This window comes from Neodiprion pinetum, chromosome 7 (genome assembly GCF_021155775.2).
Source record: "Neodiprion pinetum isolate iyNeoPine1 chromosome 7, iyNeoPine1.2, whole genome shotgun sequence".
In the NCBI taxonomy this organism is placed as follows: Eukaryota; Metazoa; Arthropoda; class Insecta; order Hymenoptera; family Diprionidae; genus Neodiprion; species Neodiprion pinetum.
Window position 1 is genome coordinate 12,214,512 of NC_060238.1, and position 17,975 is coordinate 12,232,486.

Below are 17,975 nucleotides of genomic sequence, written 5' to 3' on the forward strand. Positions count from 1 at the left end.
CGGCCGGTTGCCGTCCACCGCTACCCCGCGGTGGCGTCGCAGCGTCATTTTAGTCATTTTCACGATGTAGGACACGATTGGAGAATCTGAAAAAAATACTGTACCTTCACAAGGCCTGCTCAAAGCGATAAGTGAAGTTTCAAGAATGTGTTTTTATTTTAAAATAAGTAGCAAGTTATGTAATTATTATCATTTATGTGCCCTCTCATGGTATGTAACCGTTATTTTGAATCTCTGTAATAAAAAAACGGTGAAAAACACATTCCTGAAACTTCACTTATCGCTTTGAGCAGGCCTTGTGAAGGTACAGTATTTTTTTCAGATTCTCCAATCGTGTCCTTCATCGTGAAAATGACTAAAATGACGCTGCGACGCCACCGCGGGGTAGCGGTGGACGGCAACCGGCCGCCCGCCATTACGTAGAGACTCGGCGCGCCGCAATTTCATGCGCATCGACACCTTTAATCATTTTTAACTCGAAAACGGAGAAAAACACTCCTCTGGAATTAATTCACAGGTTGTAGTACAGTTCAAGGAACATGTCAGAATTTTAAAAAAATTTTTTAATCGTGTCAGTCACTGTTTTAAAAATCTTTGAAAAATTAATTGTTAAATAAACAATTGATAACAACTTTTTTTCACCATTTCGTATTTTTTTTTAAATTCTATGGAGCTTTCCGCGTAATTTGAAAAAAGGAAATATATTGTATCTAATTTTTTGCCAAAGTTATGAATTTTTGAAAAAAATGGGAGTTTAATTTATTATTGTTAATAAAAAATCGAATTTTGCATTATGAGATTCGCGCTTTGGCACAAAAATCTAACTCCTCCCACACAATCCACATGCCAAATTAAAAAAATATAATATATAAAATATATATTCTTACTGGTGACATAAACATAGATATACTCAGTAACACTCGAGAATCGGAAGAATACCTGAACATCATGCACAGACAAGGCTTTGTATCATGCATGAACGAACCAACAAGAGTCACTGAAACAACTCAAACATGCCTGGATCATATATTTGCAAAAAAAAGAAACATACATGAAATTATGCCTGCAATACTGAAAACCACAATAAAAGATCACTACACAATCATTGCTACAATCAAGAAAAATCTAAAGAAAAAAAATGATAACAAAGTAATGAAAAAAATTGACTACAACAAACTGAAGATTATTGCACAGGAAGAAAACTGGGAAGAGACATACAACAAAAGCGATCCTAACGAAGCTGCAGAATCATTTTCAAAAACTCTTCGGAAAATAATTAAACGATCAACCAACACGATAAAAATAAATCACAAATCAATAAAAAGAAAAAAATGGATGACCCAGGCCCTGACAAGATCAATCAGAAGAAGAGACTAACTCGCCAAACAATGCAAAAATCACCCGAACAACATGGCACTTAAAGAGCAATACAAAAAATATAGAAATACTCTAACGAAAATCCTAAAACAAGCCAAAAGAGAATATTACAAGGATAAAATTAAAGAAGCCCAGGGTGACCAGAAACGCATATGGAGTATAATCAACCAGAATCGACTGACACGAATAAAAAAAAATATTGAAAGAATAAAAACTCAAGACGGGACCACTGAAGACGAACTCACCATAGCAAACGAACTCAACACACGCTTTGCGCAAATTGGAAATGAATTAGCAGCACGAATACCAAGAGAACACCATGCAACAAATACGAAAACCTACAAAAGGATACGAGAGTCTCTCTTCTCAACTCCCGTAACAGAATCGGAAATACGTAAATACATAAAGGAACTCAACCCTCCAGCAGCTACGGGACCCGACGGAATACCAACCAATATCCTCACGAACGTCGACGACAGTTTAACAGGCCCGCTATAACACATATGCAATATCACCTTAGAACAAGGCATCTCTCCCGAAATATACAAAAACACAAACATAACACCTATACATGAAGCTGGAGATAAAGAAGAACCAAAAAACTATCGACCCATATCAGTAATAAACAGCATGGCTAAAATTCTAGAAAAGGTAATGAAAAACAAACTACAAAATTATTTAACAAAGCACCAAATTTTCTCTCTAAGTCAATATGGATTTCAGCCTGGCAAAAGTACACAAGACGCTATAAGCCGACTAATAATGGCAAGAAAGTAATAGCAACTTACCTGGACCTCGCTAAAGCCTTCGTTACTATACCACACGAACAACTACTAAACAAACTCGAGGCAATAGGAATACGAGGAACAGCGCAAAAATGGTTTCGGAGCTACCTAACAAAGAGGAAGCAAAAAACAAAAATAGGAAAATGTACAGTGATGAAACCAAGATAGTCTGCGGAATACCACAAGGAACTATTCTCTCAGCTGTACTCTTTAACATCTATATCAATGATATCAACTCCTTGGACCTCCAATCAACAATAATTGCTTATGCGGACGACACGGTACTAATAACTGACGAAGACTTGGCAAGAAACCTACTGTACAGCGACAAAAGACCTGAAGACAATACAAGACCATCTCAAACACCACCAATTAACACTGAATACTAACAAAAGTACATACACAACATTTAAAACAACACCAAACAAAAAAATTCAACTATTGAATATGCATATAATACTTCATACATGTCATCATGACACAGAACCATGCAGATGCGAGAAATTGATCAAGAATACACAACAAAAATACTTAGGGATAATAATAGATGAGCAGCTAAAATGGAAGGAGCATATCAAATTCACCGTTAAAAAGTTAAGAAAACTGATGCATCCTCTGTACAACCTGAGCCACATCGTCAACACACACACGGTAAGAGCAATATACTTCGCTCTAGTACACTCGATCTTACAATACGGAATCGCAGCGTGGGGTAGCGCCTATGAGAAAGCAATTCAACTACTCCAACAAGCACAGAAAGCAATAATAAAAATTGCGTTACATAAACCAAAAGATTATCTTACAGAACATGAAGAGCAAAATCCTCGACCCCAGGCAGCAGTATCTGAAAGTCATAATGATCAGACTTCATAAAAACCCAAATGAGATAGCGTTAAGGCAACGACAACATTCCTACCACACGAGAGCAAAAGAAATGGGAAAGCTGGAAATTACAAAAACATACACCAAACATGGACAACAAATGGAAGAATATATTGCAAATAAAGCAAACAACAGACTACCATCGGAAATTAAAGAAATGACAATGTATTCCTTCAAAAAGTCGATAACACCATGGCTACTACAGATAGGGAGAACACTATATGACGACCTAACAAAGCATCGTATATAAAACATGAAAAGCACGGAACGGAACAATCATGGGAGAAACGAAGACCGGAGAAAACCTGGAAAGAAAAAAGGATAGAAAAATGAAGAAATGAAACACCTACCTACTAAGACATAACTTAGGATAGAATACACATCACAGACCACACTTAAAACGCACAAAACTGCATATAAAAACACCTCACAACCCTGCGCACGAGTTCACACTCATGCAGGGATATTTCATATGAAAACGCAAATGTATATATTAGACTGGGCCAAAAAAATTGACTATTTTTTTTTTTGAAAAATATATTGAGAATATCATTCAGTGTGGCAAAAAAAAAATTTCATGAAATTTTAAGCCCTTAATATTAACTTTAAGAGGTCTATCATCGCTATTTTTGATTTTTAGTAATAATTTGATGTTTTACGTCAGAACTGTTGAAATATTGAAGTGAAAAAATTTATGTTCACTTATCCCTTTATAAAATTAAATTCCCTACAAAAAAGGTCTGATTATAGATTTTTGTCAGACAAGCCGTTTCCGAGTAATTAAGCTTAATAAATTGATATAAAATTTCTCGATTTGACTTTTTTAATTTGCAATTTCGTGACTAACGAATCAATGAATGTATAAAAAAGATCGTGACAGATTCTTAAAGGAAATTTAATGTTCTACAAAAAAGATCTCTTAATATTTTTGCCTCAATTCAATTTTTCAAAAGTTATTCTCAATTGAAATTTCAAGTTTTTCTTCAATTTTAATTGAGAATAACTTTTGAAAAATTAAATTGAGGCAAAAATATTAAGAGATCTTTTTTGTAGAACATTAAATTTCCTTTAAGAATCTGTCATAATATTTTTTATACATTCATTGATTCGTTAGTCACGAAATTCCAAATTAAAAAAGTCAAATCGAGAAACTATATCAATTTATCAAGCTTAATTACTAGGAAACGGCTTGTCTGACAAAAATCTATAATCAGACCTTTTTTGTAGGGAATTTAATTTTATAAAGGGATAAGTAAACATAAATTTTTTCACTTCAATATTTCGACAGTTCTGACGTAAAACATTAAATTATTACTAAAAATCAAAAATAGCGATGATAGACCTCTTAAAGTTAATATTAAGGGCTTAAAATTTCATGAAAATTTTTTTTTGCCATACTGCATGATATTCTCAATATATTTTTCAAAAAAAAAAATGGTCAATTTTTTTGGCCCAGTCTAGTATATATACGGCTAAAGGTTATTATAAATCTAAAAAAAAAAAAAAATTGAAATTGGGGACTAGCCGTAAGTTCACGTTGTACCTATCAGAAACTTTCAACGCCTTTTTCTCGAAACTATGTTTTTAGACAATGTCAGCACGATGACTTAGTCAGTTTTAAATATTTTTTAAATGCTTTTTTTTAATCTTGATCATTATTTTCTCGATAGTCTGACAAGAGGTTTTTTAAACTTTTTGGTTGGACAATTTTGTATTAATTATTGAAAACTAATTTTTTTTTATTCAATTGCATACTAAAGTTTCAAATACTCTAATTTCTTTGTTTTAAAAAAAAAAGATTCTTTTGTCAGACTATCACCACTACATTATTTTACAAGATTCTTTTTTATTTTTCGTAGATGGATAATTTTTGGTTGAAGTTATGGTGTTGATATGGAGATGCCATGGTTTTTACCAGTAGTCCATTTATACCCGTAAGTAAAATAATATTTAGAAACAAAATTTTTTTCTTATAGTTAAAAAGTTGATAAAAAATGTGAAATGAGCAATTAATTTTTTTTCTCTTCATAACCTTTATGATGATTTTTCAAATTTACTCGGTGTTCAACGCGCGCAGGGATATGTGAGCCCTTAAAACGCTCGATACCTACCTATTCGAGAATGGAATCACTCAAAATCAGTTGTGATGAGAAAAAAAAAAAGAATACAGGAACTTTAATTTAGACATAGAGAAAGCTAATCGCCTTTTTAATGCTATTAAAACTGATAATATTAATAAATTGAACAAACTTAAGTCTATACAGGCTCCTAAAGCAACTTCCACTGACAAATGGTTAGTGAATTTATCTAATACAGATTTACCTTCTGAAATCAAAGATACTTTATCACTCGGTCCCAATCATGGACTATCGTATCAAAATGTAAATTTACCTATTCATGATATTTTAAGTAGTGTCGAATGAGCTCTCATCACCAAAGATGGCATCACGACAGATAGAGTCAGATCGAATATTAGCAAACTCATTGGAAACAGACTCGTTAAAAATCCACTTGAATCTCACTGTCAAATAACTTCCAAAGTAAAACTAACAAAAGAATTTTCAAAACATCATAACCACTTAGTCGTCACTGATGCTGACAAAGGCAATATAACAGTCGTCATGGACAAGATGGATTTTGAACAAAAATGCCAACATATTCTTAATGATTCCAACACATACACTCTTATCTCTCGTGATTCCACCAATAAGATACAAAAACAAGTCAATGATATGATAAGCCTGTGGCACCAGAAAAAATTTATAGATTCAAGCTCGGCAAAAAATCTCAAAACCTACAACTCTCTGCCTCCTAAGATACATTTTCTACCAAAAATACACAAAATCAATGTATCTCTCAGACCAATTGTATGCAACATCAATTCACCTACGTACAAAATCTCCAGATTCTGCTCTAGTGTACTCTCTAACATCACAGGTAAATCGAACTATCACATCAAGGACACTTGGTCGTTTGTAAATAAAATCAGAAATACACCAGTCCCCAGAGAACACCTATTGATCTCCTTAGATGTCAAATCACTGTTTACTAATATTCCAACAAATTTAGCAATTTCTATAATCACTAAAAATTGGCCCAAATTAAAATCACACACTAACATAAACAAAAAAGAATTTTTTGCAGCTACAAAACTTTGTCTAGACTCTTGCTACTTCGCCTACCAAGAAAAATTTTACCAACAAATTTTTGGTGTAGCCATGGGCTCACCAACTAGCCCAGTGGTAGCGAATTTAGTACTTGAACATTTTGAACAAAAATTATCTCACAGCTCCCCTTTAGTCTCCCTTTCTACAATCGTTATGTAGACCATATTATAACTTGTGTAAAAAAAGAAAACTTACAATTCCTTCTGAATAAATTTAACAATTTTCACCCTCGCATACAATTTACAATTGAGTTGGAAAAAGATGGTAAAATCAGTTTTCTTGACACCTTGGTGATTAATCAAAACGATACTGTAATCCTATATTGGCATCACAAACTAACTTGGTCTGGTAGATACATTCGTTATCGTTCAAATCATCCTATGAAACATAAAAAATCTGTCGCCATAGCCTTGTTCGATCGTTGTCTTAAAATTTCTAACCCTCAATTTCTCAAAAAAAACTTAAAACTCGTAGAAACAACTCTTATTTCAAATGGCTACCCTTTAAAATCCATTAGTGATATTAAAAAGTATAGAGTTGAAAAAATGTACAATTCGATTGATTGGAATATAGACTCGAACAATCAACCTAATGATAATGACAAATTTAAGAACACCATCTCTATACCCTATATTAAAAATCTTTCTAGTCAAATTAAAAAAGTTTTTAAAATTGAAGGCATCGAAATTACGTTTAGAATTAATAATACTACTAAATATTCTCTCTTTTCTCATTTAAAATCTGTAACTCCTAATTTAGATAAAATCAATTGTGTGTATAAAATACCATGTCGAGACTGTAGCAAAAGTTATATTGGACAGACGTCACAACATTTAAAAAATAGAATTTCTGGCCATCGCTCAAATATTAAATGCCATGATACTGAAAGATGCGCTCTAGCAGAACACTCCTTGAGTCTTGGACATCATTTTGATCTTAATAACTCCATAACCTTAGCTACAGAACCTTATTGGTATAAACGTAATATTGAGGAAATGATTCATATTTTCAAGCACAAAAGTAACTCTGTCAACAAGCGCACAGATATCCAACATCTCAGCCATCTATACTCTAATATTCTCTAGTTTTCAAAATTGGCGCCCTTAGTACGTTGTTATCAGTCTCAAATCCATTTTGCTCCAACATAGATCAACATCACACCTCATTACCATAGATTTTTGATCGATATCCGCTAATTTTCACTTCCGTCCAAAATGCTGAACTAACAACACCTAAGCAGGCACACGTCGTCAAATTTTGTGAGTAATCCGTGTATATCTTGTTTAATCTCTTTTTAATTCAATTCTTACACAATTATTAACTTCTTTAGTCGTCAAATTTCATTCATGTAACCTATATTTCATACTATTTTCGCTAACCGCAATTTTCACACTTAACCTTAAGATTGTCACTTAAACATGTGACAACATATATTATATAACTAAGTTAAAATAACAGCAACTATTCTTACCAACATAGTCTCTGTTCCAATTAAAATTGTTTTCTGAAACATTTTGTAATTATTATAGCCTGATGATGGTCGGCAAGGCCCGGCCGAAACGTCGCAAACGCGAACATGTTCGTTTGCCCAACAATTAAATATTTCTATACACCCGACCGGATTTCGATAAAACCTTCTTCATTCTTCAATCTACCTCCTGGTCACTAATACTTCACAAACAGAAAAAAAAACAGGAAAAATTGGCACGATTCTTAAGCACAGTCTAAGATTTAAAGTTTTACGAAGGAATGGAATGGATTCTCGCTAAAACTTTGAAGTCGGTCACGTGACACCACACACAAAACACCTTAAGAATTTCTGTTAGTCGGCTGGCCTTTTCAAGGGTCTCTCGGCACTTGGCTTTGGTTTTTGCACATCACGACGGAATGTGTTGTTTCCTACCATCTCCCCCCCTCCCCCCCTTTCCGTGCCATTCCGTTTGATCCCATCGTCCTTCTTATAATTTATTTGTAAGATATAGCCGCGTGACGCGCTAGGTTCCTGAGCGAAAGCTTTCGCAATAGTCTGAGCTTGCGCGGTGAGCCTATCGAGTCGACGGTGGAATGAGGGTGGCGACAGGGAGACCCGGGCAGTTCAAGCCGGGCCGTCTGCCCGTCAGTATCTACCTTGTGCGGAGGTCTCTGGACCACCTCGAACGCGATCGCGAATTACGACGCCACCGTCATCCCCCGCGCTGCCCTTGTTCTCCAACCACGGGGATATATACACAACCGACCTCACGAAGGGGGAAGAACCCGAAGCCAACCCGAACTTTAGACGAAGTGGTTGTTGGACCTGAGGGATGGTCCACCCAGTAACAGGTTGGTGATTTCGTCATTTATGTTGCTTACCGACTATTCCAGGCCTTCACGACCTTTTTAAACCAGCTTTTCCTTACTGCAACGTCATTTCTCGGTATTGTATACTTATCACATATATATATATATATGTATATATATATATATATATATATATATACATTCACTTCAATAGAAATTGTATCTTTCAATGCTACCTTATGCCTCCATAAGCCTATATTAGAAATGCAATTTCTATCGAATTGAAAGCATGCAGAGGTATCAAGTGAAGTGAAAATTCATTTCCAGAAAGGGACCCTGATTATATATGTATGAGTCACTTTAAATAGGATTTAGCAAGGGAACAGAGATGAATAAATGAATCAATATTTACTAAAATTATTGTTTTCCACAATTAATCTTGTGATGTTCGTAATCATGGGCAGAAAAATATGCGTGGTCTGTACACATACAAAATTGAAAACAAAATGGAACCTTAAAGGAATTGGAATTCACATTCCCTGAAAAAATTTTGCAATAATATCTCCGAGCTTCAATTGTACAAGCATACTTCTGCTAAGACAATCGAAAATAGACATTGGAAAGATGGCTGCAACAATTCTGGAATCTTTCCTAAGTTTCCAGTTTTTGTTGGCAGAAATTCAAAAAACGAACGATGATAACGTTTTCCAATTCTCAATGGCACTCATGACCTTGTATATACGTATATTATATGCGGTGGCTACATCGCTGCATAATTGGTCTGAATGAGTAGAGGTCCAACTATATTTACATCACAGAAAGGTGAGCTTAAATAATTTAATTTGTGATTTGACGTTTACTGCATAAAATATTGAAATAGCAGCTGATCAGCTCTATCTGAATTTTGATAATAATTACATGGTTGTTTCATGGATTTATGTGACATCATATTTTATTTCATAATTCTTCTCATTTTTTATTTCATTGTATAAAGTCGAAATGCATTAACCCGCTTATTTTAAAATTTTGGACATGTTTTAGAAATTGAGTTTTTTTTTTTTAATTTGCGTGTTTCTCCGATTATAAGAATAATTCTTGCAAATAAACAGTGGCCATCGGTTTTTCAGAAAACCGTAAGAACTCGTATTTCAATTTTTTCTAATTATTTAACATGCATTACATCTCGAGAAAATCGTCAAGAACGAAAATCAAGATTGTACACTAATGTACAAAAAAGCGAATGAGTTAATCAAAGTTATCCCTCCATTAAAATTGCTACTCAATTTAAAAACAAGGAAAAAGAAAGTCGAGTATTCTGAAGGATCATCGACATTGCGTTAACAAGCCAGATGTGACCAACACTAATGTATATGATGTTACATATCTTTTTTGTACTTTCGCCTCAATCATGCTAGCTGCAGGTACAAATGTTCAAAATTTTCGCAATTCGAATGGTGCATAATACACAACAGTATAATGCAATACATGAAGCAAAATTCCGCAGTACTCTCTGAGTCTGAATCATTGATAAGTTTATTTCAAGTTTGAATGACATACAGCGTAAGTACTGCAATGCTGCAGGTTGGTGAAAATCGTGTGCATTTAGTTGAGGGTATTTACAGGGCATTCATACCATTTCCACCAGATTTAAAATACGTCATTTTCAATTCATCCAACATTTTTTTGAGCTAAGGTGAGATTTCTAAAATTCAAGATTCAATTTTTTTCACTTTTTCAAGCAACAGTTTTTGAGCTCTGTATATTCAAACATTGTTGTTCTTCCACCTTTTTCAAATTTTTCTGGTATTGTCAAAATTTCCAGTTTTTGTACCAATCATTACATTTTTACGTTAGATTGATTCCATCGCGGAATCATTATATTATTTATCTGTTTTTCTTCAGTTCTTTGTATGTTTGATGTAAACGTTTCTATAATTCCGCAAAAATTCTGAAACATTTTTGACTCTGACAAAATTGAAGATGGGATATTAATTTTTAATTCATTTCTTATCTGTTTTTGAAAATTTTTATTTCAGCTCGATTCCAATATCTTTATAATTCGAATAAGTTTGTTATGATATAAAAAGTAATTTACGAGTCTTTAGACACTCGTAACAGGGTTGATGATGATGAATCAAAAAATTTTAAATTGCCAAGAACAGTAGCAGTAAGATTGACTCTATCGTGAAGAAGATCTTGGTAAGATCGACAAAAAAAAAAAATATTATGAGAATATTTCAAATACATCAAAAATGTTTGAATATTCATAAAACAAAAACCATTGAAAGAGAAGTTTAGAAATAAATAATTCTTGGGTCTTGGAGGCTCTACTGCTCGTTTTACTGTCATTCAAAAAAGCTTTCGTCCGTATTGAAAATAGTGAGCTCAAAGCTGAATCAATTTAGCAGGAAATGCTTTTTATGTACTGAGTATGAGTTTGTTTCGTGGATTCTGATTCAGAATGCAACGATGCCAGACGGTCTTTCAGACATTATATCCACGAAGTCGAACGTGTCCCGAAACGTATTCGCCAATAGAATAATATTATTCTGTATCATGTGTGAAAGATGAGTACATTTACACCCGATTCATCAGGCTGCAAACAAACAACACCTCAAATATTTATCAAAATAATTTTATCCTTGAGTAAATACGGTGATACGTGTATTTAATGGCTACGTGAAAAACGTAATTTTCTATACAATATGTGTGCACACATGACAGCATGAATACAGCATACCAGCCCCGTGGAAATACCTGGCTTATACTAAAACGTATAATAGTATACTCACGAAGCGCGTTGTACCTTCTAATTCATACAGGGGGCATCAATTATTCAACCGAAAACACCAGTTTCAAGCATCAAAGGCATGGGCGGTGGTTGGTTGACCTGACCTTGTAAGACAAGCTCTGGCCATCCGTGCGCGTCACTCGCTCTTCTATCTTCATTTCTATATCCATAAATCTCTTCGTCGCCTACTCTTGTGAAAAATTCACCCGTTACCTTTAAAAATTCAATACTTATATTTGTTTTGCTTTTACAGTGGCAAATTGTTAACCTAGAACTGTATAAAAATTTTGGCTACCTTTTTCTCTTCTTCGCTCTTTTCTTCGTTGAATTGTATGCAACGAAACGTGACCTCACATGACTTCCTTATTATTTCCTTGTACCCGAAACTAGACCTTCTGCAGCCCTGCAACCTTAATGGATGAAATGATTCCTTTGGACACTGTCGACCTGACTTTGAAATATCCATCCAATTTCTCTCTCTGTCTCTCTCTCTCTCTCTGTATCATCGTTTTGGTTCATAAAATCATAAAAGCTTTTGGTGATGAATAAAAATTTTTAGCCTTGCTGTTTATCCAGACGAATAAAACCAAGTAGAAAACATGAGGTTGCCTGGAAGTGATATGTTGTATCAGAAGGGCGGAACGTGGGTAATTTCCGATGACACATGCTTTTTTTTCCAATGCCTGTAAAGAAAAGTTTCATTTGTTAAGCAACTAAGGTTCCACTGAAAGCACGTGAAGTTGGTGTTAGGTAACTTACGTTGAATGATATAGTACAGCCAATTGAGTTATTGGGTAGTACACATGCGCCAAAATAGCCCTAGTGTATAAAATCGAGAATTCTAGTTATGCATACGCGTCAGCGTCATTTGATCACACTCTTCGGTAATGGTACTTTGAGGCTTCGGAAATCGGACTTCCTAAATAAGTTTTGGAAAAAATATTTATGTCAATACCGGGTTTGTTGGATAGCCCTGCATCTTCAAATGCATCTACATGCATTATATACCGTGTTCGAAAAGTTCAGATCATGTCAACAGAAAATATATTTTGTGATTTCAAATGAATGTTTCACACCTAATTAAACAATGATTGAAGAATTCCTTCCCATGGGCATTTTTTTTCTCGATATTCCTTTGGGTCAACGTTTTCCCGAGTGGTGACCATCAGTTTTTGAATAAAAAAGAAAAAGGATTGGGGCACATGCAGGAGTCGAAAAATTTGTAAGTACAGTCAATATATGTCTGACAACTTCACTATAAATGATAAATAATAATAATAACAACAACAATAATGATAGTCCTCACTAGCCGAAACCCGCCATATCCAAGTGGAGTGTGTCTCCTGAAGCCAATTATATGGTCTGTGTGGAGAAAGGGAGAGGATGGACCATTCAAAATCATTATGCGTCTGCAAGCCATCAAAAGATGTTCAATAGAAACAGATCAGCATCATGATCTTATTCTACATATAATAAATTCTGTAAGTGATGAATACGCCATAATTAAGTATCAAGGTTTCTTTCTACAAAAGCCGTGTTCTTGATTGATTTTGATCTTGTTACTTTTACACAAACGGAACAATAGAAATAAAGCACTTTGGTTTGCCAAGAATTGATTTTCGATTCTTTAGATGGAAATGTTTTTACGTTGTCTGTAAAAGAAGTATGTTTTCATGCGATCTCGAGAGTGGCCTACAGTACGTTTTTGATTATTCGGCGTAAGCGCGCAAGGAAATAACTTTCCCTGAATCATCCATGGTCACAAAGATTCGTACTACCTTACCAACTAGGTCCGAGACACGTATTTCTTGATATACCGAGATGAAATGACGAAAGTTAGTACATTGAGTGACTGTGCATGCGCAAGATACTGAAACACTATTGGTTGACAGGATCATGCAGCGGAAATGTTTTCGCCTGCAAGATAGAAAAGCCAGTTCAGCCAGAATCCATTATTCTACTACAGGAAAGAGCTAAAAGAAATCAGTTTACAAGGAGAGCATCGGACCTCCGGCTCAAGGATTTCGCTGGCACTTGTAGGGCTCTTCTCGGTCCAAGATACGAAACTTTGAATGTTTAATTTTATCCATTGGACCTTCTTCGTTTAATTTGCAACAGATCAAGTAGTGTGGAATCCGCAGCTTAAACTTGACTACTGCTTTGAAATAATTATATAATTAGGGTCTGTCATTTTAGGGGGATATTTTTTTTTTTGTTCATCAACCGAAAAGTCTTTAGTTCGCATTTGAAAACAAATTCTTGCGCAAAGGGAGCGCTGTCAAAAAATATTTAGAGGTAGCTCAACGGCATTGAAGTTTTCCTATTTGATTAACACGGCAAAATTTTTTTTTTCGCTATTATTGGTTCTCCCAAGTCTAATTAAATCGTACGGTATTTTCCCTATAGTGTTTTATCGGAAATCGAATTTTCTACAAAAAACGTCTCTTGACTTTTATCTGTAAAATCAACGGCTTACGAGTAATTGATGTGCAAACCTAATTTTCTACGAAAATATGTACATTAGAGTTATTGTCAAATAATAATTTTATAAAAGTAACTAATTTTTCGATAACTTTTCATAAAGAAACGTCGATAAGAATAAATGCTGTCGTAGGTATGATGAATAACAAACTTCGGCTGTTAGATTATTATTTATTCGGCGTCACAAGCCGTTGATTTTACAGACAAAAGTCAAGAGACGTTTTTTGTAGAGAATTCGATTTCCTATAAAACCCTATAGGGAAAATACCTTACGATTTAATCAGACTTGGGAGAACCAATAGTAGTGAAAAAAAAAATTTCCCATGTTAATCAAATGGGAAAATTTCAATGCCGTTGAGCTACCTCTAAATATTTTTTTACAGCGCTCCCCTTGCGCGAGGATACGTTTTTAGATGTGAACTAAAGACTTTTCGGGTGCTGGTAAAAAAAAAAAAATATTACCCTAAAATGACACACTCTATTATATATCCATTTACACTCGAATCTACGAGGGCCTGTCATCGAAACTCAAATGGAGGACAATGAAAGATCATATTTAATACGAAAATACATTACTGAAAATCATAATTTCATCAATTCTGACTTGGGTAAAGAGAAGTGCGATGGCTGGAATTACACACTCAAAGCTCTATATCATGGGTTAAAGAAACACCCCGAAAAATTTGAGCAGAATACATGATCCAGAGCTCTAACACTTTCCTTGTTGGTTGTAGTAGTTGTGCGGTGTTTATGACTCATTACTCAGTTAACAACAAAAGTTTGCCAAACCTTCTCAAACCATTCCACCAATAATTTGAGATTTCTTTACCCTAGAAAAATTCGCATCATCTACATGGCCTTTATATGCCGCGACTGACAATTAAGGCTTAGGGTGGCCAGTCTACATGAGAAGACGACAAAGCTGGCACCTGTGTATCTAGTCCGGTCAACTTACTAACTTTGACCATTTCGCCTTAGTCAACTATTCATGTTTGACCTTCACAGGGACGATAACGCAGAGTTGTGTGCATGGGGTTTTATAGTGGACTGAATTTTAATTCAGGCCATATTCTGCACTTACTGCCCTCTAAAGGCCACGAATACTTAAACCGTAAGGGGTAGAGAGAATGAGGATTACCTCGACATATAGGTGGCTGTAAGACCGCAACAATCAAACAGTACGTACTTTCTTCGCTAGCATGCGCGGTGAGCGCTTGACTCGGATACCTGCATGTCACACCGAACTGTATGAATATATTACTGGTATATGACTTTCAAATATAGGTTATGCACTGTAATAGCCTCCGGTGGCAAGAATCAGAAAGAGCCGCCTCATAGGCTGGTTTCATGTCTAAATAATAGCGTCAAAATCACACGTCAAGTAACATATTGTTAAAAATACACACGTTGAAATAATATAACGTAAAAACAGCAAATAAAATAAAAACATACGCACGAGATGTTTAGGAATATGTGATAGGAATTGCACACAACGTTCGCTTGTAATACGGTACATTATTTTGGCAAAATATATTTTCATATTTTGTTGAATTCATTCTAACGTTTAGGCTACGACATCCAGATAACGCGTTTTTTGTACATGAATGTGTGTTATGGTTTCGGTTATGCCCTTGTCATACGAAGGTCGAATTGATTCTAAATCTTAGATTGCTACAATCACCTTCCACGTATTATTACGTGATTTTGTGTTGTGGCTTCGGTTATACCCTTGTCATACGGAGGCCGATATACGTGTCATTTTCGTGTGTTATTGTTGTAAATAATGAGATTCGCGAGTGTTATTTTGATGCTGTTATTTTTGGATGTGTCTTACTTGTGTGTTATTTATGTAAATGATAACATTTACACCGTGACGAATAGAATTGACCCTCCCTCTCCCTCCGTTCCATACCTTGTACTCTGCCTTCAGCTCGCATTTACAATGAGGTCGGAATTTCTAGTCAGCTGGTTCAACGATTCTCATAGTCAGATTGGCGTTGGTGATGTACTATTATGTTTACTATAATCACCATTTTTTTTTTTTAATTGTACGTTTTAAAGGGAATCTTTTGACGTTGTCTACAAAAACAGTAAGAAATTAGTTAAATGAAGAAATAAGTATGACGTTTTTATTTTGCGATTTTCATCGCACCGGTGAATTGCATTCGACTTATTCATGTATTTATAATCGTGATTCGTATGTGCTTGTATGACGATGACCTATTACTGGTGGTTATTTACAGCTCAGATTTGTTTGAGTATCATGTAAATACTGAAAGTAAGCAATTCTACCTATACGATTCCTCATTCGTATTCTCAAGCTTCAAGCATTTGGCGTGGGCATTTAGGATGAGACATAATCTTGATTTTTCACAAAAGGTGATTAGAATATGACATTTTACTTGTTTAAAAATAAATAGGAAGCATACGGTATCCCAAGAAAAGTGGCTACTTTTAATTCGAAAACTTTTTAAATCGCAATAAAATTACCGGAAACGATGCTAATCATCAGTCACGTAAGATTCATATTTACTGAAACCCTATTTCAAGAATCATAAGTGAATTGATGTAATATTAAATGGATCTGAAATGATATTGAAATTCTCCAAAAACAATTACAATCAGTACAACTAATTACTCGAGTCGAACAATAGTGAGTTGATTTCAAGAACTGCATCGCGAGGCTTACAGTTGTCAATACAGAGGGTGCCCCATTCTAATCAATCCAGTCAAATGTCTCGAAAACTAAAGGTGTTGCTGAAAAATACTTGAAACAAAAGTTGTTTGATTTAATGGAGGATAAAAGTTGGCAGAATTCGTTTTTTTACAGATCGCACCACTTTCGCGATATTGAATGTAGGAGCGTTTCGAACTTCCCGTTTTTCTGCTCTCAGAGAAAACAGGAAGTTATTGTAATTACCTTAAAAATAAAAAGTCAAGTTTTCACTAGATCTTAACGTTACAGGGTCTAGAAAATCATGCCTGACCATTTGGAATGGACGCCTGTGTGTGTATGTGTGGGGCTTCAACGCCAACTCAGTAAATGGTTGACCATGACATTTTTTAATTCCACCTAGAATTTTTTATGCGTTACTACAACCCTTGAACGGCTTCTAAGAATTTTTTCATATTTTTTTAATCATTTGTCTTTACCCTACGATTCTTTAAACTCATCTCAATAACAACAAAATTTATTTGTGGAAAACAAGAAAAAAAGGCATTTGGTTTCCGAAATTAAGCAGTTTTACGCAAGGTTCAGAGTGGGGCCTTATCTTTTTGTCAATTTTTAAATCGTTATTTCTGTATTCATACCAATTAAAAATCTATTATAACACATACTATACCTTTGATCAGATTACCGATTTTTTAAATTATTTTCCAGTTCAAAAATAGACTCACGATTTTTTTCAAAAGTTTTTTTTTGAAAACTTTTTATGAAATATAATAACTGAAAGAAGGGGACCAAAACAGAAACATTCAGGTCACAGCTCTTTTGAACCATACAAATTTTGTCTGAAAGATTTTTCACTTTTTTGAATTTTTACAAAATCAATTTGATTAATACTTGAAGGAGAGTTCGATAAGAAAAAGAATAACAGGAAAAACGTGGGTCCTTTTGAGATGTCATCGATAAATTAGCATGTGAGGGTCTTTTCTGAATTCTGTGTTAATTTAATTTGAGGTTAATCTCCGTTCTAAATTCGAAAAATGCCGGTTGAAAGCAGGTTCTTACAATGTTTCCGCCTTTGCATATTATATATTTTATCATTTTCTACTTTGTGCCTGTTGATGCAGTGTGGTTTTTGGGATTGCAATTAAACTCCCCCCTGTTATGTCAGTTATATGTTGAAATTTTTAATCGTGAAAAGTTCCAGAGATATTACTGTGTATAAAAGTATGAAGTAATTCTTCTGTCATCTCTAATCCTGAGTGTACTATAATGTTTGTCTGAATTAATTCTCTGTAATGTCGGTTGATGATAAACGGTAAAATTTGTTTTAAATGTCTCTTTTTTTGTTTGTTTGCTGAGAGATTAATCAAAAATGTCCTGAGGAGGGCCCACATCCGGGGACGAAATGATGACGTGTAACAATGTCTTCTTTATCAACCTAAATATCCAAGATTTTTTCGACATAATGAAATTTGAGATCAAGATTCTGGTGCCTAATCTTGAATGATTATTTACGATTGGCGGTGATCTAGGGCGACCCG

The 17,975-nt window shown here is 34.6% G+C and overlaps 2 protein-coding genes across 2 annotated transcripts in view; both read left to right on the plus strand.

The window, feature by feature from the left end:
* Nucleotides 1-1,410: 1,410 nt before the first annotated feature.
* Nucleotides 1,411-1,875, plus strand: LOC124223667 (uncharacterized). The gene has a single exon (XM_046635894.1). It carries the CDS (start codon nt 1,411-1,413, stop codon nt 1,873-1,875), a length of 465 nt encoding a protein of 154 aa, XP_046491850.1.
* Nucleotides 1,876-8,329: 6,454 nt separating this feature from the next.
* Fife (regulating synaptic membrane exocytosis protein fife) overlaps nt 8,330-17,975 on the plus strand; it is a 2,091,151-nt gene continuing 2,081,505 nt past the window's right edge. Inside the window, exon 1 of the mRNA XM_069137999.1 lies at nt 8,330-8,533. The gene's annotated coding sequence lies outside the window, so the exon portion shown is untranslated. The remainder of the gene's footprint in view (nt 8,534-17,975) is intronic.